Source organism: Chlorocebus sabaeus, chromosome 8 (genome assembly GCF_047675955.1).
Source record: "Chlorocebus sabaeus isolate Y175 chromosome 8, mChlSab1.0.hap1, whole genome shotgun sequence".
Classification (NCBI taxonomy): domain Eukaryota; kingdom Metazoa; phylum Chordata; class Mammalia; order Primates; family Cercopithecidae; genus Chlorocebus; species Chlorocebus sabaeus.
This window is the reverse complement of record NC_132911.1, coordinates 7,620,207-7,646,612: the sequence shown is the minus strand read 5'-3', so window position 1 is coordinate 7,646,612 and position 26,406 is coordinate 7,620,207. Positions and strand designations below refer to the sequence as shown.

The following is a 26,406-nucleotide window of genomic DNA, read 5'->3' as shown; positions in this document are numbered from 1 at the left end:
TTCTTCTTGCACGTTGGGATCTTAACCCTCAAGCATATCTGGAAAAAGCTCTCATGAGGATAGAGCCTGGGATGGATTTGTAGGGGAGGTGTAGACCATGATGCCGGGTAACAGGCCCCGTGTTTTCTGGCCACACAACTGTAAGATTTCAAAAAGACCCAATCAACGATTCTAACCCAACTCTCTCTATATTTACTCAAACACAGTATTACTCCCTGACTAGTGGTTAACGGACTTGCTTTCGGCGGCCCCAGAGGCGGTCACCAGTTTAGCCACCTCCCGAGGAATCTGTGCAGTCTCGACGCTCACCAAGCGCTTTCCTGGCGGTTACAGGGTTGGGGGCGGCGCAGAACCCGCTTCTGCCCTTATCAGGAGCCCAGACCTCAGCTGGGCTCCACCACCCCGTCCCCACCCACCCTGGAAGCCAGAAACTCTAAGCATCCTCCCTCCCTCCCCTGCTGGCCGCTACGAATCAACCAGACCTACGCTTCGCGCCTAACGGCTCAGGCCGAAATGCTACCCGCGGTCGGACCCCGGGCCGGAAACCTCCCCGATGCGGGACCGCGGGCAGGGGAAGGGGCGGGCGCAGGCTGCGGGGTCGGCGCGGAGGATGCACGCGGGGCTTCTGGGGCTGTCCGCCCTGCTGCAGGCGGCCGAGCAGAGCGCGCGTGAGTGCGGCAGCCCGAGGCTGTGCTCACCCCTGCAGCCCCCTACCCCACCCCGGCGCCGGAGCCGCACAGGCGGCCTATGCCTGAACGGGCACTGCCCCGGCCTGCGCCCAGCACTGCGCGCCGGTGACGCACGGTGGTAGCCACCCCACCTGCCGAGCACGTCCCCTTGTCCTTAGTGGATGCCCACGCATGCACGATCTCCCCACGGATGCATGATTTTCCTCCACCTATGCTCGGTCCCCCGCCCCCCGACTGGTGCTTGACTTCCTCCCGCCCCTGCACGATCCCCCCGCCCCACGCATGTAAGATTCCCTCGCAGAACCCGGGGAGATGTATCCGCCCTTCCTTCCATCACAAGCTTTGCAAAGTGCTGCGATGCCAAGATGTTCTGAGCGCAAGTCTGGGGGCGCCCGGGCTCTCCCCCGACTTCCCGCCGGCCAGGGGGACCCTGCGACTTGGAGGCTGCTCGCAGGAGGGGTGGCGGGAGGAGGGGGACAGGGCTCCGCATCCACGCGGCCCTGTAGGACAGCCACTCTGCTTCGGGGTTTGGGAGAGGGCGGGACGCGGCCCTCCGGGGCCACCTCCGTTGAGGTAGGAGCCCAGAGCCCGCCAGCCGCGGCGGAGCAAGATGGCCCCATTTTTCGCGCCCTTCTGGTTTAAATTCGTAACTCCTTCAGTGCCGGGGAGGAGCGTCTCCGCCCACTTCCGCCGGGCTCCCTGCAGACGCCTCTTCCGGGGCAGAGGCCCTGGGGGAGAAGAGGGGGAACCCTGGGGACGCTACCTCAGGACTTTTCCGTGAGTTCACTGGCGTCCTCGCTGGTCCGGCTGTTTCCGAGGCGCGCAGAGCAGGAAGCTCGCAGAGGACGCGCAAGCGCTCTGGCTCCGCGCCCCGGACGCGAAGGGCTGAGACAGGACCCGCGGGAGTCGGCACCCACTCCAGGTGTCCTCCCTTGTCCTCCAGCTGGGCACGGCCTGGTTGTTAGCATTCTCCAGCCCTGCAGCACCCAAGGCTTTTTGTCCAAGGGAGGCTGCCGCAGGACGCTCGGGGTGGTGAGAGCCGGACCCAGCCTGGGCACTATGGAAGGGCTGCCTGAGCCCGGACCCCGCGGTCCAGAGCTGCAGCGTCCGCACCTGTACCTCGGGGCAGTTTTCGCAGTTTCCCTAAAATCCGCGGCTTGTGTTCATTCATCCACTTAGAACTTTACTATTGGAAAGCCCAAGTAACAGTTGTGTGAAAGGATGCCTGTGTGCGGTGCCTCTACTAGCGCACCGCCTCCACGATCAACCTCAGACAACCCTCAGGAGGGGGTGCTAGGAGTACCCGGGAGGCCCAGAGTTCCAGGCCAGGGAGTTCCCCATGTGAAAGTAGAAGAGGGACCCGACAGAGCGAGCTGTGACCCCACAGGGACTAACGGTACCGTAGTGTGGAGTTACTGACTGGGGAGTGCAGATCCTCTCTCCGCTGTGTAACCGTACCCAACCACCATCACAAACAAACCAACCAACCAGAGAGGAGGTTTCATCGTTCTCGAGGATGCACAAGATGCTAGGCACTTCTCACATGTCCTATATTGCCCAGCAGCTCTGGAAAGCCCTGACACTGTCATTTAGTGCATTCCTGTCCCTGTTGCCAGAGGCTCTGCGGGCTCCCAGGCTGCTCCTAGGAGACTCTTGCTGGTGATGGGGACACTGTGTTGGTTGGTTACTGTTTTGTTTTGTTTTGTTTGTCTCGCTCTGTGGCCCAGGCTGGAATGCAGTGGTGCAATCTCCGCTCACTGCAAACTCTGCCTTCTGAGTTGAAGCCATTCTGGTGCCTCAGCCACCCCGAGTAGCTGGTATTACAGGCACGCAGCCACCACACTTGCTAATTTTTGTATTTTTAGTAGAGAGGGGATTTCGCCATGTGGCCCAGACTGGTCTTGAACTCGACGTCAAGCGATCTGCCCGCCTCGGCCTCCCAAAGTGCTTTGGTTTTATTTTTAATGAGATTGTTAGGTGTGGCCACAAGATGAGACACAGGAGAGACTCTGGAAAGCAAAGTTTGTTGTACTCACAAGTCCTAGGACAGGAGACATGGCACACCATGCTGGGCCACAGGGCAATGTCACCAGCGTGGTCAGGAGGCAGGAGACAGGAACCACAGGAAGTTGAGGCCAGACCCTTTGCTGGGGCAGGGCACCAGCTTCAGATTAGCTCTTTGAATAATTTCTGTGGCTTTGGGGTATAAGGGTGGTGTCTGGTTGCCTGGCACTGGGCCCTGGGATGATTAAGGCAAAAGAAGTCCTCCTTTTTGGGGGTATGGGCCAGGTACGGGAGGTCTGGCTCTGGCTAGATTTAGTTCCCATGTCAAAGGTAAGACCCTGGCTGGGCCCTTTGCTAACTCAAATAACTGCTAGCCTTGGGAGGGGCAGTCACTCCCCAGTCAGAAAAGTTTTAAGAGGTCAGGACATCATAACATCCAGAAAATGTTAAATTGTTTAAAATGCAGGTACCCAGTCTCACTCCAGCCTTCCAATAACCTGCTTGCCTTTCCCCTTCTCCCCTAGGCCTCTACACCGTGGCTTACTACTTCACCACAGGGCGGCTTCTGTGGGGGTGGCTGGCCCTGGCTGTCCTCCTGCCCGGGTTCTTGGTCCAGGGCCTGAGCTACCTGTGGTTCCGAGCAGACGGGCATCAAGGGCATTGCTCCTTGGTGATGCTGCACCTCCTACAGCTTGGTGTTTGGAAGCGGTAAGAACAGCTGCGTCGTTCACCTCTGGAGCACAATTGCACAGGTGCAGTGGGAGGACTCTTCTGTCCGTGTGGCTTCTGTCCTCAAGGTCATAAAAGTTCAGAATTGAGAAGAGTTTCAAAGCTGCCATAGCAAACCCCTGCTCTGATATGGCACCCCCGGCTCCTGCCTGCACATTGTTGAGCATCTCCAACCTCAGGGGCACTTTCTCTGTGCAGCTGTGACCTTACGAAAGGCTTTTTCTTGTCTTCAGCTGAAGTCCTGCCTTGCTGCTTTGATTTGTTGGTTGAGCCGTTAGTTCCATATAAAGCATCTTGCTTAAGGCAGTTCCATCTGCACACCTGTCACCTTAGAATAGGAAGGTGGCATAGCTTTAGTGAACCACAGACTAGACAATGAAGCCAGTCTGTTGACATTTGCTTCAAGACTTCGTCTCAGGAAAAAGTCATTTGGATGCCAGGGCTAGTTTTTTGTCTAAAGAAGTAGCCAGGGATAGTTCTGGGGCCTGGTGGGCTTATCTGTGATCCACAGACCATCTCAACAGGTGAGGGCTGATTTTTTCTACTTTGAGAACCTAGATTCAAGGAGCTGTGAGAAGAGATGTATCAGTGAGTTTATATCGAGGGCACATTTCAGCTGTCAGCTGCTGCCTTATAATTCCATTGGGTTGATAGGGATTTTTGTTTTGTTTTGTTTTGTTTTGTTTTGTTTTTTGAGACGGAGTCTCACTCTGTCACCCAGGCTGGAGTGCAGTGGTGTGATCTCGGCTCACTGCAACCTCTGCCTCCCGGATTCAAGTGATTCTCCTGCTTCAGCTTCTCGAGTAACTGGGACTACAGGCACATGCCACCATGCCCAGCTAATGTTTTGTATTTTTAGTAGAGACAGGGTTTCACCATGTTAGCCAGCATGGTCTCGATCTCCTAACCTCGTGATCCGCCCACCTTGGCCTCCCAAAGTGCTGGGATTACAGGCGTGAGCCTCCGCACCCAGCCACAGGACTTTTTTTAAGGGAGAAAAATTCAGGGATCAAAGGAGCGAAGCCCTGCAGCTCAAGTGTTCATTAAATCATGGGCACCGAGGGTTGAAAGAGTGTTCAAGGGGTCATGGCCAATGCTGCTCCGTGTCCTGGGGGCTTATGCCTGCAAACTATTCCCAAGACTTTCCCGGGAGGCACTGAAATGAATGTTGAGCCCCACATGGAGCATCATTGCGAGCAGGGAATGATGCCGTCCTGCCCAGAATAGAATCTCAGCTAGGAGGTAGAGGGTGCTTCTGAGAAAGACTTCAAGCACCCACTCTCAATTTCACTGGACCCTCAGAGTTGGACCCTAAACCTCTAACAGCACCAAAAGCATATTTGCAGCCACAGGCATTTTGCCAAAGCTGGGCCTTTGTGTTCAAGCAGTGCCGTTCCTCTGAAAAGATAGGGCCCTTCCTTCCATGGGCGAGAAGGCAGAGAAGGATCTTTCCAAGGGCCTCGTAGGGTTAGAGCCTGTCCTGTGGCCTGGCTGCCATTGTCGTCCCCTTCCCTGATCGGCCCAGCCCAGTAATCAATCCATAAGGGCTCTGGGTCTTACTTGGCTTTGACCATCACAGTCATAAGGCATGAGCCCTTGAGGACAGAGGCCTGTTGAGTGAGTCAGCTACCATAAGCACATGTTTGGTAGCCCAAACAGAGAGGTAAGCCTAGGTGATCACTTAGAGAAGCTTCCTGCGTAATGGTTAGACAAATCTGCCTTCTGAGGCTGTGTGGACCCTCAGGCCCCATGGAATCCACTGCCTCCCTCAGAGATGGGGACTGCCAGGGGACCATGGTGTGTCCAAATTCATGCTGCTGGTATTTCACAGTGGACCCCACACTATCTTTCCCATGCACTCTTAATTTTCTTAAGTGATGCCATGATTTTCTGGTGTATATTAAAAAAACTAAATTGAATACTCAGGTATATACTAGTGAACTCATATAGATAAGTGAAGAGATACATGAAAATTATAAGTTAGGAAAAACCATTAGTCATGTATATTTATTCCTGTTTTTAAAAAGAGGTTAAGGTGACTTTAAAAATACACATCCTTAAAAGAACAAAAAAGAAAAGAAAAGAAGTGAGAAAGGCCAGGTATAGAGATGAAATGTTAGAAAACAAGATAGGGCCAGAATGCACAGTTATTGGAAGCGGGTCACAATTTGGCCCTAAGGTTTGTAACAGTCAGTGCAAGCATAAAAGCCGCAAGATTTGCAGTGTTTCTCAGGTTAAACATGAACCAAAAAACAGAAATTTACTTCCATGGAGGAAAGCTTTGAAAGTTAAAATAGACAGCAGTAGATCTAGCACGTTGGGTTCAAAGAAAACACTTGAGTAGTGTTCTAGTGAAGCAATCCAGCTTTCCAAATTGCAGTTCTGCAAAAGGACCTGTAGGGGGAGCCAAAACAATTGTGTTTTGCACAATTTTGAATTGCCTAAGAATATAGGTCCCTTTGAGTGTCCTGATAACAAAATACAAAAGAATCTACTAACTGAAAATCCAGTAAAACACAAAGTTACTTATAAAAATGCAAGGATTGAGGCCAGGCGCTGTGGCTCACGCCTGTAATCCCAGCATTTTGGGAGGCCGAGGCAGGTGGATCACGAGGTCAGGAGATCAAGACCATCCTGGCTAACACTGAAACCCCGTCTCTACTAAAAATTCAAAAAAATAAAATATAAAAAAAATTAGCCGGGCTTGGTGGCTCAGAGATAAGAAAACAAGCATGCTCAGTATCACAGCTACTGTTTAATATTGTGTTGGAGGGTATATACCTAATGTATAAGGAAACTGAAGGAAATAAGATCATGTAAGTAGCAGAAGGGAAGAGTGAGACACTCATCCTCTGCAGATGATTATATGCTTGTCTACCTGGAACAATCAACCTTATCAAGCTGATAAAGTAGTTGAAAAGGCAGCCGGGCGCGGTGGCTCACGCCTATAATCCCAGCACTTTGGGAGGCTGAGACAGGCAGATCATGAGGTCAGGAGATCAAGACCATCCTGGCTAACATGGTGAAACCCCGTCTCTACTAAAAATACAAAAATTTAGCCGGGTGTGGTGGCGGGCGCCTGTAGTCCCAGCTACTCGGTAGGCTGAGTCAGGAGAATGGTGTGAACCCGGGACGCAGAGCTTGCAGTGAGCCGAGATAGCGCCAGTGGACTCCAGCCTGGGCGACAGAGCGAGATTCCCTCTCAAAAAAAAAAAAAAAGCAAGGATTTGGCCTGGAGTGATGGCTCACACGTGTAATCCCAGTGCTTTAGGAGGTGGAGGCAGGTTGATCTCTTGAGGCCAGGAATTCTACACCAGCCTGGCCAACATGGTTGAAACCCCATTTCTACTAAAAACAGAAAAAATAGCCAGGCTTGGTCACTCACACCTGTAATGCCACCTACTCAGGAGGCTGAGGCATGAGAATCACTTGAACCTGGGAAGCAGAGGTTACAGTGAGCTGAGATTGTGCCACTGCACTCCAGCCTAGGCAACAGAATGAGACTCTGTCTCAAATAAATAAATAATAAATAAATAAATGCAAAAATTTAAGCCATAAGTGTATTCTTTTTAACGTTCCCAATAATACATACTATATTAATTTTAAGTCTGACTCTGTTCAAGAGAACCTAACATTGGTGACTACTTATTTAAACAAAGACGATTACTTTTTCCACTTAGGTTTTTGACTTCCACTTTAATACTGTACATTACCAACATCTTTTTCATCTTTCTTTTTAAGCCCATTTGTAAACTCAGCCTGAGATGACAGAAGAATGCCTATCTCATCCTTCGCGTGCATCTTGGTTTAGCAATTTTTCTTTAGTGAAAATTCAAGGTTCTCAAAGGCAAAGTTAAGGTAAACTCTAAAGACATGCAAGACAAGTTCAGCATAAATGGGTAGAGATTTAATATTTAAAAGTATATAAAATATAGCCCTAGTGCTGGAGGGCCGAGTTGCCTCAGGATCCCTCAAGTGAGCCTTGAAGGATGCTGCGAGTTCCATCAATGTAGGGAGGGAACAGGCATTTCCCACACAGAAAGCTGCAGCCGCTGGTGCAAAGACATAGATGCATTCCAGAAGTGGTGTGTTTAGGAAATTAGGAGAAGCTTATTGAGACTAGAGGGTAAGAATTTCCTAGATGGCAGGAATGCGGCGGGAGATAAATGGGCTGGACCATGAAGAAACTTTTCTACTGGGATAAGAAGTTTGGATTTTATCCTCAGGCATTGGAGACCTGTTGGAAGGGTTTGAGCAAAGGAATAATATGGGCAAATAAGCCTGTAGACAGATGGCGCCAGGGACAATAAAATGGAACACAGTTGGGAGGGACACGGTCCAGGCGGGCATCCAGAAATCCAGGCAAGAGCTAATAAGGACCTGGAATGACGCAGTGACTGTGAGGACAGATGTTGGACACCATCTCATGGGACCTAGTGACCAAACCCCCATGCTCTCCATCCTGCCTCAGCTTTCACCCCAGCTTCCCTAGTGGCTGTCCAGGGGTCTCAGCCTGAATTTCTCCCTCTGCAATGAGTTCGAGACATGTCATTTCAGAAAACCAGGCTAGTCACGTTCTCACTGGTCCTCTGTTTCTTACAAGGGTAGCCCCACGACTCGGCCTCTCCTGCCTCCCCCACCTTACCAAGCACCAGATATTCGCTATTCCCAGACATGGACCTTCATTTCAGTGCCTTGTACCCTGTGCCGCTGATCCCAGACACTCCTTTAGGCTGTTCCTACCATCTACTTGTCCAGAGTTTGCCTGTCCTCCTCTTCCAGGAAGCCTTCCCTGACCACCTTATTCTCTCTCCCTGTGACTCTGATTCCACCACTACCCAAGCCACTCATTTTGATACTTTTGATACATTTCTTCCTCTTTAAGCTTTTCACATTTGTATGTTTTCTTTCCATGCTGAATCTTAAGTTTCTAAAAGACATCTTTCACTTCTCTAACTTTTCTTTTTTTTTTTTTTTTTTGTGAGAGTCTTCTTGCTCTGTCACCCAGGCTGGAGTGCAGTGGCATAATTATGGCTTACTTGCACCCTTGACCTTCTGGGCTCAAGTGATCCTCCTACCTCAGCCTCCTGAGTAGCTGGTACTACAGGCACCCACCACTATCCCAGCTAATTTTTTGTTTTGTTTTGTAGACATGGGGTCTCCTTATGTTGCCAGGGCTGGTCTCAAACTCCTAAGCTCAAGCAATCCTCCTGCCTCGGCCTCCCAAAAAACTGGGATTCATTTCTCTTACTTCTCCTGTGGTCTGTAGTAGGTGGGTTTTTCAAAGCCCAAGAAAAATGCATATTGAACAAACAAAGCTTTCTGGAAGAGCAAGAAGAGGAAACTACCCCGTGTCAGGAACAAATGATTTGAGAGTGAAAAGAAAACCACTGCCTGCCCTCATGGTTACATTTTTTAGTGTCATATGTTTTTCTTAACATTAAGTTTATGTCAGGAATCAAGACACAGTAAGAAATGGGCTCACTCCAGGATTCCAAATCATGAAAAAGGAAAGTTGTTTTTCTGTCCTGGGATCTCAGCACCATGAATAAAGCCATTTGCAAGAGGACTCCCCGAATCTTCTGCTCTGGACATAGAAATGTTTGCCAGCCATCAGGGTCCAGCTTGTCACCTGCCAGTCAGAGCCTTAGGGGTCTCTAGAGGGAGTTTTGCAGGTGACCTTCCAGATGCATCCAGCTTGGCTTCGGGAGCTGCTACATTGAAGGGACCTCTAGTTCTTAACTTGGACAAAACAGGGAAGCAGAATCTGGTGGGTTTGCTGGGCACCAGGCTCGTGTGCAGGCGACTGTGGTCGTCTCCTTGTTGCTGCTGCTGGGTAGACCCAGAGAGGAATTGGTGGGTGGTGGTGAAATCTCATCCCCAGGCGAGACTCGAAGTCTGAGCCCACAGGTGTGGCTGGGGAGTGGCTTCGTTGTCGTCATGGGTTCTATGTGGCTCTTCAGGTTGTAAGGACGGTGGCCTGTGCCACTTTCTACTCATGAGATGAAGTCTCCAATAAAGGTGTCTGGCATAGGCTCGTGGGAAACAGAATGAAGCGAGGACATGTTCTGACTTCTTTCTCTGGTGCTTGATTCCTTTTCCGAGAGCCTAGGAGGGCTACCCAGGCTGGGTGAGCCGATGTGTCCCCGGGGCCCTGGGCCACCCCATCCTGTAATCCACAGTGCAGACATCGGCAGCTCTCTCTGCTGCCCAGTTCTTGGCCTCCACCCACCCTTGCTGGTGTCCCTTTAGTATCCAGACCCCTTAGTGGGAACAGTCCCCAGGGTGCTGTCCTTGGCCTCTGCTGTCTTCACACAGTCCCTTCTGGCCACTTCCAGTCCCTTAACCACAACTGGTCATCCAGATCTCTCTTTATGGGGGCTCCACCCATCCTCACATTCCTCACTGCTGAAAAACTTCATATTGTAGCCAATCCAGCACTCCTCACCTGGCTTAATTCCGTCGGTAGCACCACCATTTCCAAGTCATTTAGGCCTGAAACCTCAAAGCCACTGCAACCTCCCTCATCTCCCCTGTTCAGTCATCAAATCCTGATCTCCAACCCCACTATTTTCTGCCCCTGCTCCCCACTTTCCATTCCTAAGACTCCCTTCTCACTCACCCTTCACTAATTACTGCTAGAAGTATTCTGTTAGCTCTATTTCCTCCTGATGTTCCTATCCCCTGTTCATACACACACACACACTACATGCGTGCACACACACACACTGCACATGCTACACATGCACACTGCACACATACAGGAATATACATACATGCACCTGCATGCACACACATATATACACATCCACACTATACATAGGCATGCACATAATGCATATATACATACGCACATGTTTTGCACACTTGCACACACACATGCATACATGCACATGCAGTACATATAACACACACAAGCACATATACACCACGTGTGTGCACACATATACAGTACATGCACTATGCATGCACACATACATAGACACACAAATCCATACACATTCATCTCATACCCCAAATAGTACATATACCTCTGCCAAATTCATTTTTCCAGAGCAAAATCCAAACCCCATAGCCTAAGGTTCAGGCCCCTGATCTGCTTCACTGGGACCAACCCCATCAGCCTCCAAGCTCCGCATGGTGCTCCAGCCACCTGGACCTCTGGCCACCCCCAGCAAAGCCCCCAGATCCTTCTTCCCTGTCTGCTCTTCATGTGCCCCAGGTTTAGCAGCCCAGAGTTCTACATTCTGTGAGGATGAGGACGAGAGCTTTTCATCTTTTTGTCCTCCAAAGAGATGACAACACAGTACCTTGCAACAAACATCTGTCAATAAATGAATTCCTATCCCAAGAGGGTCTGGGGAGGGACTCAGGTCAGGGTGATTGCTGAGCCTCACAGAGCTGGCAGCCTGAGTTCCCTTGCCATGCAGCTGCTCCAGCTCAAAGAGCCCCCGGGTCAGGTACTGGAGTACCAGACGTGGGGAGAGTGTGGCCTGGCTGAGCACCATGGGACTCAGGGAACTGACATAGAATTGACGTCTTCTGCTTGCAGTCAGTGCCCGGCAGCAGACTAACTAGTAATCTAGGTGACTAGTAAGGGCATAGGATAGCATGTAGTATCTCTCTAAATGAAAGCTGGTCCTATTGAAGCTCACCACAGTCTGGCTCCAGGTCACGTGCCCTCCGCTGTTCCCTAGGCACTGGGACGCTGTGCTGACCGCTCTGCAGAAGGAACAGGAGGCTCGGCATCGAGGCTGGCTGCAGCTGCAGGAGGCTGACCTGTCAGCCCTTCGACTGTTGGAGGCCCTGCTGCAGACTGGACCCCACCTGCTTCTTCAGACATATGTTTTTCTAGCCTCAGGCTTCACAGATATTGTGCCAGGTGAGTAACTTTCATCACAGAACACAGACTGTCTGGCAGCCGAAGGGGGACAGGAACGTGAACCTCTTTAGCAAAACCGTCCCTTCCAGATTTCCTCTGCTTAGGAGCACTGGGGCACCTTGAGCTCACTAGGCCAAGATGATGCTTAAAACTGGCTTTTGCTGGTGCATTGAGTTTACAGAGAGTTGGCTCCCTTCTAAGGGTCATGTTTTAAAGTCAACCCATAAGGTAGAAATTGCCCATAATCAAAATTACCCTGAAAATGCCTTGGAAAGGCTGCCTCTCCATAAACCCAATGCACATGTTTTTCTTCTATCTTTAGTCATTAGAGTAATTCTTGGCGGACACAACACTCACACCTGTAGTCCCAGCACTTTGGGAAGCTGAGGTGGGCGGATTGCTTGAGCCCAGGAGCTCAAGACTAACCTGGCGAAAACCTGTCTGTACCAAAAAATACAGAAATTAGCCAGGCATGGTGGCGTGCAGTTGTAGTCCCAGCTATTCATGAGGTTGAGGTGGGAGCATCACTTGAGGCCAGGAGTTTGAGGCTGCAGTGAGCCGTGTTGCACCACTGCACTCCAGTCCAGGTGACAGAGTGAGATCCTGTCAAAAAGAAAGAAAGAGAGAGAGAGAGAGAGAGAGGGAGGGAGGGAGAGAGAGAGAGAAAGAGAGAGAGAGAGAGAAAGAAAGAGAAGGAAAGAAAGAAAGAAAGAAAGAAAGAAAGAAAGAAAGAAAGAAAGAAAGAAAGAAAGAAAGAAAGAATTCTTTACAAAGCCAGAGGCTTATGCCTTCAAAGCCATGTGGAAACTGAGAACAACTCAGGCCCCAGCAATATTTGTCTCAAGCTCCCACTCATTTCAGGCCATTCACATTGTCATTATGTCTCTCCCTATTTCTCTCAGTTGCTTCTTGTTTCCTTCTCCCTGTCCCTCCTGCTATCCCCTTTTCTCCCCTCCCCTTCCCTCCCCTCCCCTTCTCTCCCTCCCCACCTCTCCCCTTCCGTCTTCATCTCTCCCTTCCTCTTTGCTGAGTGTGCACAATTGCATACGCATAAATTAAATGCATCACTTACACGACTGTCCTGTCCTTCCATCCATCTTTATCAAAGAGCCTGACACCATTGGATGTTTTGGTTCTTTTATTAAACCTCCGTCATATGGATCAAACAGCAAAGTACATTTGGTGTGGAGCCATGTTCAGAGCCTTGTAGAATCAGCTTTGTTATATACAGCAGACTTAGAGCATCAGGAAGTGGGACATTTTTCTTAAAGGGCATAGAAAGAAAGAGTCCAGCCCATTTGCTAGGAAGAGCATTTAGTACATTGTGTAGTGGAAATATTTCCTGCATATCCCTGTTTCTTCCTGAATATAGACATGTGTATTTGGACACAGAGTTGTTATGTTACCTGTTAGTCAAGGTGGTGGGTTAGTGATACCCTCTGTGCAGCGAGGCTTTAACAAGAGGTTACACATCCCATTAAAGAAATGCCGTGAGTAAATCTTCACAAGGTACTATCACTTCAGAACTTTCAAAACATACCACGTCTTTCTGCTTCCCTTGCAGGGGTGAGCACCCTGTTCTCCTGGTCCTCACTCTCCTGGGCACTGGTGTCCTACACTCACTTCATGGGCTTCATGAAGCCAGGCCACCTGGCTGTGCCATGGGCCGCCCTCTTCTGCCAGCAGCTCTGGAGGATGGGCATGTTGGGAACCCGCGTGCTGAGTCTAGTTCTGTTCTACAAAGCCTACCACGTTTGGATTTTGGTGGTTGCAGGTGAGCTGAGCTAATGATCTGGTCATCTGTTGCTGCATAAAAAACCAACCTAGAAATGAAGGTCTCAAGAATAACCACTTATGATCCTCAATCCCAGGCCTGCAGGCTGACTGGGCTCTCTGCTTACTGAATGGATCTTGCTTGGGGGGCCTCAGAGATGGCAGTGGGGTAGCAGGTGTTCGGATTCATAGGGAGCCTTGACAGGAATTAGCAGCTGAGAATTCCAATGGAGAGGAACTGGGAACTGCTAGTCTTCTGTAAAAATAGGCTCAGAACTGGCTCAGCATTGCTTCTGCTATATTCTGCTGGTCAAAGCAAGCACAGCCAGCCCAGATTCAAGAGCATGGAGGTCTAGACTGCAGCTCCCGATGAGTACACATCCAGAGCAGGAAGGAACATGTGCTGGCTGTCTTGGGAGATCCTCAGCTTAGACATCCCAGCCCTCAAAACTCCCAGCTAAATCTGCAGCAGAGAACTTCTCAGGAGACTGTTCTGTGTGATAGGCCGAAATCTTTTATGTAGAAAAACTGTCAGTCAAACGGGAGGGAGGTACAAGGTCCCACCTGCCTCACCTGATATAAAAATATACAGTATATATGTGATACCACACATAGCCTCCAAAAGTGCACCATTTCCTTTGAATGCCGAATCTTGGACATCTCTGTTGCAAATAGGACAGCTCCACTAAATCCAAGCCCTCCCTCCTCCCTCAGTCTAGGCACACACAATATGAATGGCAATGACAGAGAGTCTATCTCACTCTGGAGGCTCCCTGAATAGGGCCTGTGTGTCCCTGCCAAGGAGAGCTGTCATCTCTGGTCATCAGTGAATATATTCTGCAAGAAGGAACAGTGTACTCTTGTTTTAAGAGAATTGGAGACATTAAGAAATATTTGGCTCTTGGGCCTAGATCAAACATTAAATACAGTTATTGGCAGAAAAGATAATTTTTTTGAAAAAAAAAACTGTGCTTCTAAAGAGAGATTAGCTATTTTGTTATTCTTTTTTTAAAAATTCAGCTTGAAATCCAGAATGATTTATTCATCTTAAAATATGGGAATAAAAATGAGAGCTGCACCACATAGAGTTCTTTCCTTTGGATGTGGAGGTTTTCAGCTCTTGTAACAATTTTAAAATAATTGGCAGTCAGTTTTATAACTGCCTCTTTAAACACTTTCTGGAACAAAAAAAAAAAGGCATAGGTATACAATATTTGGCAAGTGTTATTGAAGCTAGTCTTTCTTTGGTCATCTTCGAATTAGGTCAGATACCCTTCATAAGAATAAAATGGGATAATACATGCAAAGACAAACTGCATTGGTTTTCTGTACCCCTCAAATCTCTTCTGGGTTTTGATGTCTCTTCTTGGATGCTGAGTCAAATGTGGTAGGAGAGGCTTCCAGCCCCTGGTCTCTGTGTCCTTGCTTGTCCCCTCATCTCCCCGCATGGACCCTGACATCTGCACCTGGATTCTCTGCAGGTGCCCACTGGCTGGTGATGACATTCTGGCTTGTCGCCCAGCAGAGTGACATCATCGACAGCACCTGCCACTGGAGGCTGTTCAACCTGCTCGTGGGGGCCGTGTACATCCTCTGCTACCTCAGCTTCTGGGACAGCCCTTCCAGAAATAGGATGGTCACATTCTACATGGCAAGTGGCACTTTTCTTCATCCTAACTTTTACAGTGTATACAGCAAGTGGGGTGTGTATGGGTGTGTGTGTTGGTGGGGTGTGTTTGTGTGTGCACCAGTGCACACACCTATCTCTTGAAGAAGGAATAGCTTAGTTTAAGAAAAATTCTTAAAGAAATTATAGTCTTGAACAGAAATGACAGGTTTTGAAAATAGTAACCCGATCTCCAGTTGTGGCCCCGCATTCAATGTGGCAACAGCTGAGGCATATTTGGTGATGTCTTCTCTACATCAGCCCACCTGCTGAATATCATTACAATTCAACAGTATTATATCATATTCTCAGTGTCTTTGTTAATCAACTCCATTTTTATTAGGTGTTTATGATTAAGATGCAGGCATAGCCCTAGAGAGTATCAGAAACACAAAAGTGGCTTCATACTTCTTCAGATTGCTTTTAGGGCAGTAGAGATTTCTTCCTATTAAAAAAAATTATAATACTTGGAAAGTAAGTAGGCACCCAAATAACTAAAATCAGATAGAATGTGGCTAGGTGCCAAGAGAGAAAAAAAAATGTCTGGGACTCATAGGAGTAGCTGCCAGCATCACCTTTCATCAGGATGACCAGAGACTTTCAGATGGACAGTGGAGAGTGAGCTGGATTATAATGGGAAAAGGAGAGAAAATACAACCATGTAGGTGGGGGCACGGGTTTTGGAGTCAGAAAACTTGCACTGGAGCCCAGCTCTCCTGACTGCTACCACCAGCTGGCTTCAGCCAAGAATTTAAACTGTCTGAACCTACTTCTTCACGCACACTAGGAATAAGTCACCCTCTCAGTGTTCCTGTGAAGATGAAATAAGATCTACGTACTTTGCAGGGTTCCTATAAAGACCAAATAAAATAATATACATAAATAGCTGGCACAAAATAACCCATAAATTGTGGCCATTAGTAACATGAAAAGGTGAGACTTTTGAGGGAGGAGTCAGGCATTCCAGGGTAGAGACCTGGGTGAAGATAAAGGCAGGATGCAGCTGCCGTCCAGGAAAGGGGAGCGTCCTGGACACCTGCTGATTTTTGGACCCATAAAGCACAGCGACCTCATAGGCTATGGAGCCAGACAGAGCTCACAGGACTTGTGACGTTGGACACATTACTGAGCCTCACCAACCTCAGCTTCCGCAGCTGAACACCGAGCATAACAGCATGTGTGTTGTAGATAGGTTCACATGCGACAGGGTCCAGGTCATGCATGAGCAGCCTCCCAACCCACATGATCCCCACGTGAACAAAGTGGAATCTTGATTTTCTCGGCCAATTTGCTGAAGTGGCTTATTCATAGGTGGACATCCCATCTGCCAACGCCCAGATAAGCAGGAGTTCAATAAGGAGGAGTTTGACACCTGCCGCCTTGTTTGCTTGCGTTTGTCATATTGTCACCTCAGTCGCCACGTCATCTCCCAGGAGTTTGGGGGCTGTTACAGAAGGAAAGAAAGCAAATCCTTCTTTCTTCCCAGCTGTCTCATACAGTCACTAGATCACTGAGTCAAGAGCGATTAAACAGTAAAAACAGAAATCAGACACCATTACATTCAGAGTGAGATCTACCACAGTGGCACGAGTGTCCTTATCTCTCTCCCTGTGCACAGACCCATCCAGGCCAGGCAGTCCCAGCCCGGTGGCTTGGATCCCAGCAGCATGTGGTGGGGAACATGGGCCTTAGGACTTGGTGCCCAACCAGCTATGGCTTGATACCAGGATCTTTCAGTTCTGAACAGTATGAGAGTCGTCGGGGCTCCCCCAACCCCTACACCCAGTTTTTTTTCATCTCTGAAATGGTTGTTGCTAGGATTGATAAGATGATGCATAGAAAGCCAAGAGCCTGGTGCCTGGCACAGGTAAATAGATGTAGATGCTCTGAAAGATAAATAAATAATTTACAATAAATGAAAGAGACATCGGGAGCAAGAAAGGAGAGAAAGAAGGAAAGGAAGAAGGAAGGAAGGAAGGAAGGAAGGAAGGAAGGAAGGAAGGAAGGAAGGAAGGAAGGAGGGAGGGAGGGAGGGAGGGAGGGAGGGAGGGAGGGAGGGAGGGAGGGAGGGTAGGGAAGAGGAAGGAAGTGGAGAGTAAAGATGGCCAATATCACCATAAAGAGGTGAAATAACAAATAACTCCCAGGATAACCTATTAAACTACTGACATTTCGAGAGTGCCCGCCAGTCACATTCTGAGGTGGGGCTGCAACCATGAAACTGAAGAAAAGGCAAAGATGACAGATGGGCATTCTCACCGCACACTGCACCACGCACACTGCCCAGGCCTGAGTCTGGGCCCCTCCCTGTGCCAAGCGGTGCTGGGCAACCCTGGCTTTGTGACATGGGCCATTCAGAGCACAAGGCAGCCTCTCCCTCTGTTCCTCAATACCCCAGCTAATCTCCATTGATCCAATGTGGCTGAGTGGCCAGCGCCTGAAGCCAGTGCCTCTGGGCAGGTTAGCGATGCCCAGACTGTGATCTTGGAAGCCTGAGGCCACACTGCAGTGGACACACTGGGGCACCACTCCCTGAGATGGGCACCCTGCTGGCACAGACCCGTGCTGCCATTCAAAAGCATTACCTTCTGCAGAGGGTGCCGGGCCCCTCGCAGCCCCAGCCCTTGAGACAGCAGCTCACAGAGGAAAGAGGCTGCCAGAGCCCAGGCCCTGGACGGGCCCTGGAAGAAGCTGCAGTTCCTGTCTGGAAGCCCCAGCCTTTGGCAGCGCAGCCCAGGGCCAACCCAAGGATCACCCACCTATGTTGAGCCTATTCCTGGGCCACAAGAGAGTGTAACATCCCCACATCCCTTCAAGTAAGAATATAAGGTGTTTTGTTTTGGCTTTTGGTTTTTTTTGAGACAGAGCTCGCCCTGTTGCCCAGGCTGGAATGCAGCAGCGCCATCACAGCTCACTGAAGCCTCTGCCTTCTAGGCTCAAGTGATCCTCCCACCTCAGCCTCCCAAGTCACTGGGATCACAGGCACATATCACTATGCCTGGTTAATTGTTACACTTTTTCGTAGGGCCCTTAACCAACAGGCCACTGCCTGGCAGGGGTTCAGGAGGTTTCTGCTGGAAGGGTCTGGCAGGGACTGGGGGCTGGGGGCCTCCAGTGCAGCCGGGCATCAGTCCTGCTGGTTGTCAGTGGCACTCAGGGGGGCTTTTCTGCAGTGGAGATCCCCAGGCTCCCCCTCAGAGATTCTGGCTCAGTAGGTCTGAATGGGACCTGGGAATCCGTGTCTGGAGACAGCCACAGGTGACACTATGACCGGCTTAGCTCAGGAGCTACTCACCTGTCCTCACCTCCTGCGCAGAGGCGGGAGCAGGCCTCTGGGTCATTTCTGAACGTAATATAAGACCCGGTCTCACTTCTTTCACCCATCACGGGTTTATTCACATCAGCACACATCCAGCTTCCTCCTGTGCTGAGAATGGAGTTCGACACCACCGTGTGAGAGTGTCATGCCTCAGTGGCCACAAAGACATAAGCAAATCCATGCAGCCACTGTGATCAGAGAAGTGACGCTATCCAAACTCCACAGGACACAAGAGGTGGAGCCTGGGGAAGTCAGGGAAGGGTTTACAGAGGGGACTTGCACGAGGTGCTGTGTGGTGAGTGAGGTTCACCTGAAGGAAAGTGTGGAAGGGGGCTAGGACGTTTCAGGCAAAGCTGCAGAAGACCCTGGAGTGTGTGGAATCCACAGGAAAGTGAGTGCATGCAGCGTCAGAGGTGAACAAAGCCCTGCACTCGTTAAAAGCAATGAAAACAGATTGCACTGAGTCTGTCGCCACAGGGAAGACAGCCCCACATGAACTGAACCCACCTTCAGGTTGTGCAGAGGTGACTGGGGACTTAAAAGGGAGAAAAAAGGAGGAAGGCAGAGGAACATCAACGGGCTTGGGCAGAGACAGGGAGGTGGAAATGTACAAAAAGCAGGAAAGTGGGATCGTAAATGGGAGCGTGCCGTCTGCGTTTGTTCATTGGCGCTTGTCCCTTGTTAGGAACAGAAACAAATTTCTCATTTCTTTATGACAGGAGGTAAGAGTCAGTCCTGTTAGAACAATGCACCCACCAGGCTTGGAGTCTGTATTTAAACAGATGGCTCTTGGGTCCTTGAGGAGACAGTTCTGGGTAATGAAGATGTGTATCTCAGAGCACAGCGAAACGGTTCGCAGTTGCAAGCTTTCTAAAGTAACTGCTCGGAAAGGAAGTCCAGGGTCCTATCCGCCCAGCACCAAGTTGTGGCTGGAACAAACAGTACATTCTCCTGGCAGCATTGCGCTTTCTTAGGCAGGAACTTAAAGGAGACTGAGGTCGGCATCGTAGGGGTGAGGCCTTGAGCCGCTGGAAACTCTGTCAGTGTTTGTTCAAGTCTCTCGGTGTGAGGAGGTGAGGGGCATCATATGTGCTGAGTCTGGAGTTCTCGTTGGCCAGGGTTGAAGACTCACGGAAAAGAAGGCTCAGAGGATCCTGACTGGAGTTTGGTTGAGGAAACACTTTTTGTAGTGGAATGACATTTGAGGAGAGCATGCTGGAAGATGACCCCAGAAAGGAAAATTGGGGCGAACTGGCAAACAGGGCCATCTGCTCTGTTGAGAAGTAGGGATTGGATCCTGAAGTTAACAGGGGCTGTTTCGAGGTGCACTGGGGAGGAATGGCAAAGTGCAGTCTCTGGGTGAAGCAGGTTGCCCCGACATTGGTGTGGAGGAGAGATTTCAGACAGAGAATGAAGATAGGGGTTGCCTAGACAGAAGGCATAGGGCCAGAACCACGAAAATGGTGGGAAAGACAGGAGGCAGGTGATGGAGTTGGGACAAATGTAAGGATCTGAACCACCAGAACCACACAGCTGAGGAGTGGGGAAAGAAAGGCGCCTTCTGTACTGGCTGCTGGCCAAGGCCTTTGATACAGAAACCCTGCCCATTGCACCCAGAGGGACTGGGAGAATGGACATTCGTAGGATTACGAAGCAGCTCCTCATAATTTTTTTTATTTATCTACTTATTTGAATTTTTGAGAGTGAAAAATGAAGCCAATGAATAACCCTGGCAAATCTTTAAAGAGTTTTAGCAAATCAGTATATAATTTAAGTGTTATTTTTAAATAAATAACATATACAGTATTTAAATATATCGTCTTTGAATTATGTCGAGTTCATTTACTTATTTTAATGAAGATATATATTTTTATATTTAAAAATTGGAAAGCAAAGTTAATAAGCCGACCCAGACGGGGGTACAAAGAGCCTTCTGGACCATCTGCCATTTTGACCAGCTGCAGCCGCCGGGCCAAGCTCCTTTGTCAGCCTGTGAGCTCCCGTCTCCTGCTGCCACCTGGTGGCCGCAAGGCGAATTTACCTGGTGGCTGCAAAGCAATTATTTTAAGGACACAAAATCCTAAACTTGTTGGAAAGTTTGTGACCCTAGCTCCCTGGAATTCAGTGGCATCATGAGCTCTGCAGCTACCTTTAATTACAACACTAATGCGTGCCTGCAGTTAGTGTGAGGATGGAGAAATATGCAAAGTAGAAAATAAAAGTTTCCTCTCAGCCCAGACTGACTCTAAAGACGGCCCCACAGCCATTTGAGGGATGCCCTTACATTTCCTGGGCCTTTATGATTCTGCAGACACTTTAATGAGCCACTCTGAGAAGAGAGTGGCTCTCTCTTTGCCAGAGAAGGTCTCAGTGGGACACAGCCCTGCTCCTGGGCAGGCCCCAACAGCCTGGGGTCTCCAGTGAGCACTCAGGGTGGAGGGGAGGGGGAGCCGCTGCAGACTCACCTGACGAGGTGTGGTGCCTCTCCCCTGGGTCCCGCAGGTCATGCTGTTGGAGAACATCATCCTGTTGCTGTTGGCCACCGACTTTCTCCAGGGGGCATCGTGGACCAGCCTGCAGACCATAGCTGGGGTCCTGTCTGGATTTCTGATTGGTAAGCCCCAATGTTGCCTTCTTATCTGCATCCCCTCCCCAACCTATTTTTTTTACAATGGGCTCAAAGGGCAGGAAACTGAGTTCAGATGTGGTTAACTGGAGATCAAGGAACCAGGCTCACTGCACTGTGGGTCGCAGAGCCGTCCCCATCAGAGCATGAGACACTGAGCTCAGCCTCATCTGCCTTGCAATTGTGCTCAGAACCTCATGCAAAGCTGGGGCTGTCCCTCTCTACCCCAAAGCCCTCGTCCTCCCCAGAGTTTCCTGCAGGGTTGAGGACGTGACCTCCCTCTCCCCTCTCACCTTGGGGAGCTCCTCACATCCTCCTCACATGGCACCCCCTGCAGCCCATAGGCAAGCACCCCGGGAGGTGGGTGCCCTAGCAGTGGAGGAGAGGAAGGTGAGGCACAGAGGAGGTCGAGTCCCCAAAAGATCCGATGGTTTGTAACAGATAGAGCTGAGATTCAAGCCCAACTCCAATGCAGGCCTCAGCACAGGCCTGGCAGCTGTAATCAGTCATGTTTTATGAATGCATGGCCCCAAGGTCTGTGCTGTGCCCACAGTGATGACCTCGCTTCCCAGATTGGCATGAGCTCCGCAGGGATTTCGCCCCCTACTTGAAAGGTGTGGACACCAGCCTCCTCTCCCAGCACAGCAGGCTTCCACCCTGTCACTTTCAGGCCTGCGGTGGGACCGTCAAGGCCAGCACCTGCACATTTCACATGGGGTCTCGTGCTTCTGCAACACGGGCCAGGACAAAGATTCCCCAGTCCTCTGCGACAACTCCTGCCCTCACTCCAGAGCCTGCTGTCTGTCACCCACACTCTGAAGAGGTGCCTGGAAGTGGCCTCGGGTTCTTTTCTTGCTCACAGCAGCCGGGGGTTGGACGTGGCCTGTGTGAGTGGCCTGGACCTGGGAAAGGAATGACCTGGACACAAAGCACTTAGTGAGATGCAGGGGCTATTCACGGGCTGGAGAAGGGTCAGACGCTGTGGCCTTGTAACAAGCATCTGAGAGCCACAGACCACCCTGGGTTTCACCTCTGTCCTTCTTCACGAAACGTCATGGCTCCTCACTTGTTCCAGCTTCAGGTAGCTGAGACAACCCCTTCTTTTTCAAATCAAACTTTTTAGAAAATTGTAGTTTTAAGAAATAATACAGAGAGGCTGGGTCCACTGGCTCACACCTGTAATCCCAGCACTTTGGGAGGCCGAGGCAGGTGGATCACGAGGTCAGGAGAGTGAGACCACGGTGAAACCCCGTCTCTACTAAAAATACAAAAAATTAGCTGGGCGTGGCGGCGGGCACCTGTAGTCCCAGCTACTGGGGAGGCTGAGGCAGGAGAATGGCGTGAACCCAGGAGGCGGAGCTTGCAGTGAGCTGAGATCGCACCACTGCACTCCAGCCTGGGCGACAGAGCAAGACTCCGTCTCAAAAAAAAAAAAAAAGAAATAATACAGAGAGTTCCCTGTACCCATTACCAGGTTTTCCCCCAGTAGTAACATCTTGCAAAACGGTGGTACAACATCACAGCCAGGATCTCAACACAGTACAGTCAAGCTGCAGGGAGAACCCTTCCATTGCCACGAGGACCCTTCCTGTGGCCCCATTCCTCTCACTCCTGCCCCCTCCTCCCCTCCTGGCCACCATCCATCCGTTCTCTGTTTCTGTTATTCTGTCACGTGGGGAATGCCGTGTGAAAGAACCACACAGTGTGTGGCCCCTGGGGATCGGTCTTGTTCACTCGGGAGAGCTCTCTGGAGAGGCTCCCAGGTTGCTGTGTGTCAGCCGTTCCTTGCTTTTTATGGCTGAGTCGCATCCCATGGCTTGGATGGACCACAGCTTGTTTCACCATCGACCCACGGATGGGCATCTGGTTTGTCTTTTTTGAAATAATCATTTGAATAGCAGAGCATTGACTTCTAAGCTGTGTGTGTGGATAAATGGCCTGTGGGAAACTGAGGACATCAGGCTGCCCAGGTGAGAAGCACCCCTCTCACCACATTGCATGGTAGTCTGGGTGTTCCTGGCATATTTCAAGCAATCCGTCCTTCAGGGAGGGGCCACGTGATACTTGGACCGAAGGGGCCTTGCCAGCCGGGAGGTCTAACAACTCATCTGGATTTTCCAGCTCATGGGAGGTATAGCTGAGTCCTGGGGGCACAGTGTGAGGGAGGGAAAAACGTCCCCTCATCTACTTCCTGGATTTTAACACTGATTCAAAAAAGATGTCCCGCACCCCTCCAAAAACCTGTCACACTCCTGGGAGTGGACGCCTGGTTGCCTTCCAGTTCCACTCCAGTGAGAAGACATTTTCACCGCCAGTATGCTGGCCCACAGCACAGCAGGAGGGCAGTGAGTAGGGAGCCCAAAGCCGCGGGCAGCACCCAGCACCCAGGTGGCCGCCGGCTCAGAACCATGTCTGCCGCTCCTCCTCTGGCCTCTGTTGGAGCTTCCGGTCCCCTGGCTCCCCGGTTGACCCTTGGGAATCTTCGGCGGGAAGACTGAACACAAATTATAGTCCAAGGAGCACAAGCTTGCATCCAGGCTCCTCCCCTTTTCCTTCCATCCTGTGACCAACATTCATTGAATACCAACTGCGTGCCAGCCTGGGGATGCCACCAAGAACCCTCGGACCACATGGCCTCTGGAAAGTCTGTGTTCACTGAATAAGTGTGCCCAGGACTTCTGTGATCAGGGGCCTTTGTTCATCTCTCCTGGCCTTGGGTGGCTGCCTGTACAAGGATGACAATATGTCCCTCACCGGGCAATTGTGAGAATTCAAAACAGGGCAGACGTTGGCTGAGCAGGGCCTACTGCAGAGGGGGCGCTGCACACGGAGGCATTCCATCTCTCTTTCCCAAGTTTGAGCCTGGCCACTAACCAGCTGCTTGACCCGGGCCTCCCAGTCCCCTAAGACAAGAGAGCATTGGGGGGTGGGGGGTGTCCTTCAGACGGTCTTTCTAGCTCCGTCATGCTGCAATCTCCTGGCCTCAGGCATTACTTCAGGTTTTGTGCTGTTTATAATGAGCACCCTGAAACCAGGCTCTTTATCCAGTACAACAGGAAACTGGAAATAACGTGGGAGGCTTACTGGAATGCTCTGTTAAAGAAATTATTGCAGCAGTCAACACTTCTGATCAAAATAAATTAAACTGACAACAATGTGATTAAGATGTTTATGCACAAAGGAAGTATTGTTGTTGTTCATGGAAATTCCTTGATATGGGGTTTTTGATGAATCTGATTAACCTCTGTTTAGGTCTTACTTGTTTTTGAGGTTATTTCTTACACCCTCCCTTCCCCCTGCTTTGTAACCCATCAACCACTGTATTGACAGTTGAATTTGGAGTGTATGGTCCAGTTACTTGAATGCATATTTCTACCAAACATTTTGTACCTGTGTGTACACACACACACACACATGCATGGATGCACACTCATACGCACACACATGTAGATGACTCAAATGGAGCTGCCCTCAAGACAAAAGCATAGAATCAATCGGATTTAAGCCTTGTTATTCATGTTTAAGTCTAGAAATATTTACAGCTTATAGAAGCTGGAACCTACTTAAATTACCCCAAAATATCCAGTTCTGAGGCTCCAATAAGAGTCCTATTTTGGATCCCAAATTATCTTGCTCTATACAAAAGGGCCAGAACCTGAAACTGCACACCACAGGGAGGATGCAGACTTCAAAGAACATAACCTTGTGGTCTTTTTGTTCTTTTTCAGGCAGTGTCTCGCTGGTAATTTATTACAGCCTGCTGCATCCAAAATCCACAGACATCTGGCAGGGCTGCCTAAGGAAGTCCTGTGGCATTGCAGGAGGTGATAAAACAGAGAGAGGAGCTTCTCCCCGGGCTGCAGCTCTAGCTGGGAAGACAACCGAGAGCTCAGGCTCATGCCAAGGGGCAAGTTATGAGCTAACCATTTTGGGGAAGCCCCCTACCCCTGAGCAGGTCCCCCCAGAGGCTGGGCTGGGGACCCAGGTTGCTGTGGAGGACTCCTTACTCAGTCATCACCACTGGCTATGGGTGAAACTTGCCCTAAAAACAGGAAATGTGTCTAAGATCAATGCCGCCTTTGGAGATGCCAGTCCTGTCTACTGTCCACCTGCATGGGGGTTGAGTCAACAGGACGACCTGCAGAGGAAGGCCCTGTCCGCCCAGCAAGAGCTCCCATCCTCATCCCGTGACCCCTCAACCTTAGAGAACAGCTCTGCATTTGAAGGTGTCCCTAAAGCAGAGGCTGACCCATTGGAAACCTCAAGTTACGTATCTTTTGCCAGCAATCAGCAGGATGAGGCACCTAGCCAGAACCCAGCAGCCCCGCAGAGGGTGGGCACCCCAAAGGAAGGAGCCGACGCTGTTTCTGGGACACAGGGGAAGGGGACGGGTGGGGAGCCAAGAGGAGGGGAAGGACAGCAGAGTTCCACATTGTACTTCAGCGCCACTGCAGAAGTGGCCACGTCCTCACAAGAAGCCAGCCCAGCTACTCTGCAAACGGCCCACTCTGGAAGGAGTCTGGGAAAGAGCTGCCCTGCCCAGCCTGCGTCGCCCCAGCCAGTGGTCAAGCCCTTCCCTGTCACCATGGCTGACATTAGCCCCATCCTAGGCACAGGCCCCTGCAGCGGCTTCTGCCCCAGTGCAGGCTTCCCTGGAAGAACCCTCAGTATCTCAGAGCTGGAGGAGCCACAGGAGCCCACAAGGGACCAAAGTCACCATGCAGCTGTTGGTGTGTGGATGTCATTGCCACAGCTGAGGACTGCCCATGAGCCCTGCCTCACGTCCACCCCTAAGTCTGAGTCTATCCAAAGGGACTGCAGCGGCAGGGAACAGATGAAACAAGAGCCGAGTTTTTTCATCTGACCACAGTCACGGTGGGATAAGACAACAGGCTGACAAGCTGAGCTGGTCATTTGGTGCAGTGAGAAGAGAAATCCCACTTCTGACACCTGTGTCCTTGGGCACGTTACTGTCACCTCTGAATCTCCATCTGCATCCCTGAAAAATGAGGAAACAGGGCTGGATGACTTCTCAGATTCGCTGTAAACATCACAGACCCCACCTGTGCATAGCAGGGACTCTAATACACTGTGGAGGAGGAGAAAGAGATTCCAGTCAAAATTGCCTGCTGCCTTTTATGAGCTATAGGTTCCCCTGTTTTATGTTTTTGCTGTGGCTTCTAGGAAACACAAAGGTAAAACCTAGATTCCTGTTTTATTCGGGGTTCTTGTTACAATTAGCTTTGCCTCACACTTAGTGGTTATGAATCTCATTTTCGTATATTCTAACTGCATTATGTTATGAAGTCTCCTGGTAAGATAATGTGAATGCTTTCTGGGAGTAGATAAGGACTGTGTGCTTGTAACAACTAACATAACTGAAAATGCAAACATCATTCTAAGATTCCCGTATCTTCTGGTTAGGGGACAATATTAGAGCCCTTAAAAAGGAAGAGTAGACTCACTTAGCTCAGCCTCCCCCATGCTAACGGCACACGCACACATTTTCTGCAATTTGCTCTGACCATCAGTATCCTCCTGGCCAGCCACATAAATGTATTTTTTTGTGAAATGCGCAGCTCCCCTTCTTGAAGCCTGGCCAGCCAGCAGTTCCCTTCCAGCCCCCACTGCTGCTTTCCAGCCCGTCTCCTTTATCTCCAAGCTTTGTTCCCACCTCCATTCCATGTGAGACACTATCCATGATTTAAGCCCATCCAA

The 26,406-nt window shown here is 50.2% G+C and overlaps 1 protein-coding gene and 1 long non-coding RNA gene across 5 annotated transcripts in view; one reads left to right on the top strand and one right to left on the bottom strand.

Annotated features, from left to right (window-relative positions):
* Positions 1 to 1,511, bottom strand: part of LOC103215298 (uncharacterized) — a 60,021-nt gene extending 58,510 nt beyond the window's left edge. The window contains exon 1 of the long non-coding RNA XR_490087.3: positions 1,453 to 1,511. This is a non-coding gene — a long non-coding RNA (uncharacterized lncRNA). The remainder of the gene's footprint in view (positions 1 to 1,452) is intronic.
* Positions 482 to 25,810, top strand: XKR5 (XK related 5). Of its 4 annotated transcripts, none has more exons than XM_007961616.3 (7): positions 482 to 668; positions 3,218 to 3,401; positions 11,120 to 11,304; positions 12,869 to 13,078; positions 14,559 to 14,728; positions 20,565 to 20,676; positions 24,417 to 25,810. In XM_007961616.3, the coding sequence occupies exons 1-7, from the start codon at positions 554 to 556 to the stop codon at positions 25,550 to 25,552; spliced, it is 2,112 nt and encodes a 703-aa protein (XP_007959807.3). In that variant the 5' UTR covers positions 482 to 553; the 3' UTR covers positions 25,553 to 25,810. The 4 variants fall into 4 exon arrangements, with proteins under 4 accessions (XP_007959807.3, XP_007959809.3, XP_007959808.3 ...); XM_007961618.3 differs by lacking the exon at positions 482 to 668 and adding an exon at positions 1,220 to 1,466; XM_007961617.3 differs by lacking the exon at positions 482 to 668 and adding an exon at positions 1,220 to 1,611.
* The last annotated feature ends 596 nt before the right edge of the window (positions 25,811 to 26,406 follow it).

Coding starts and splice junctions, on each gene's coding strand:
- XKR5 (XM_007961615.3), top strand. CDS start 1,911: ATGCCTGTGTGCGGTGCCTCTACTAGCGCACCGCCTCCACGATCAACC. Junction 11,305..12,868: donor CTTCACAGATATTGTGCCAG/GTGAGTAACTTT, acceptor CTTCCCTTGCAG/GGGTGAGCACCCTGTTCTCC. Junction 13,079..14,558: donor TTGGATTTTGGTGGTTGCAG/GTGAGCTGAGCT, acceptor GATTCTCTGCAG/GTGCCCACTGGCTGGTGATG.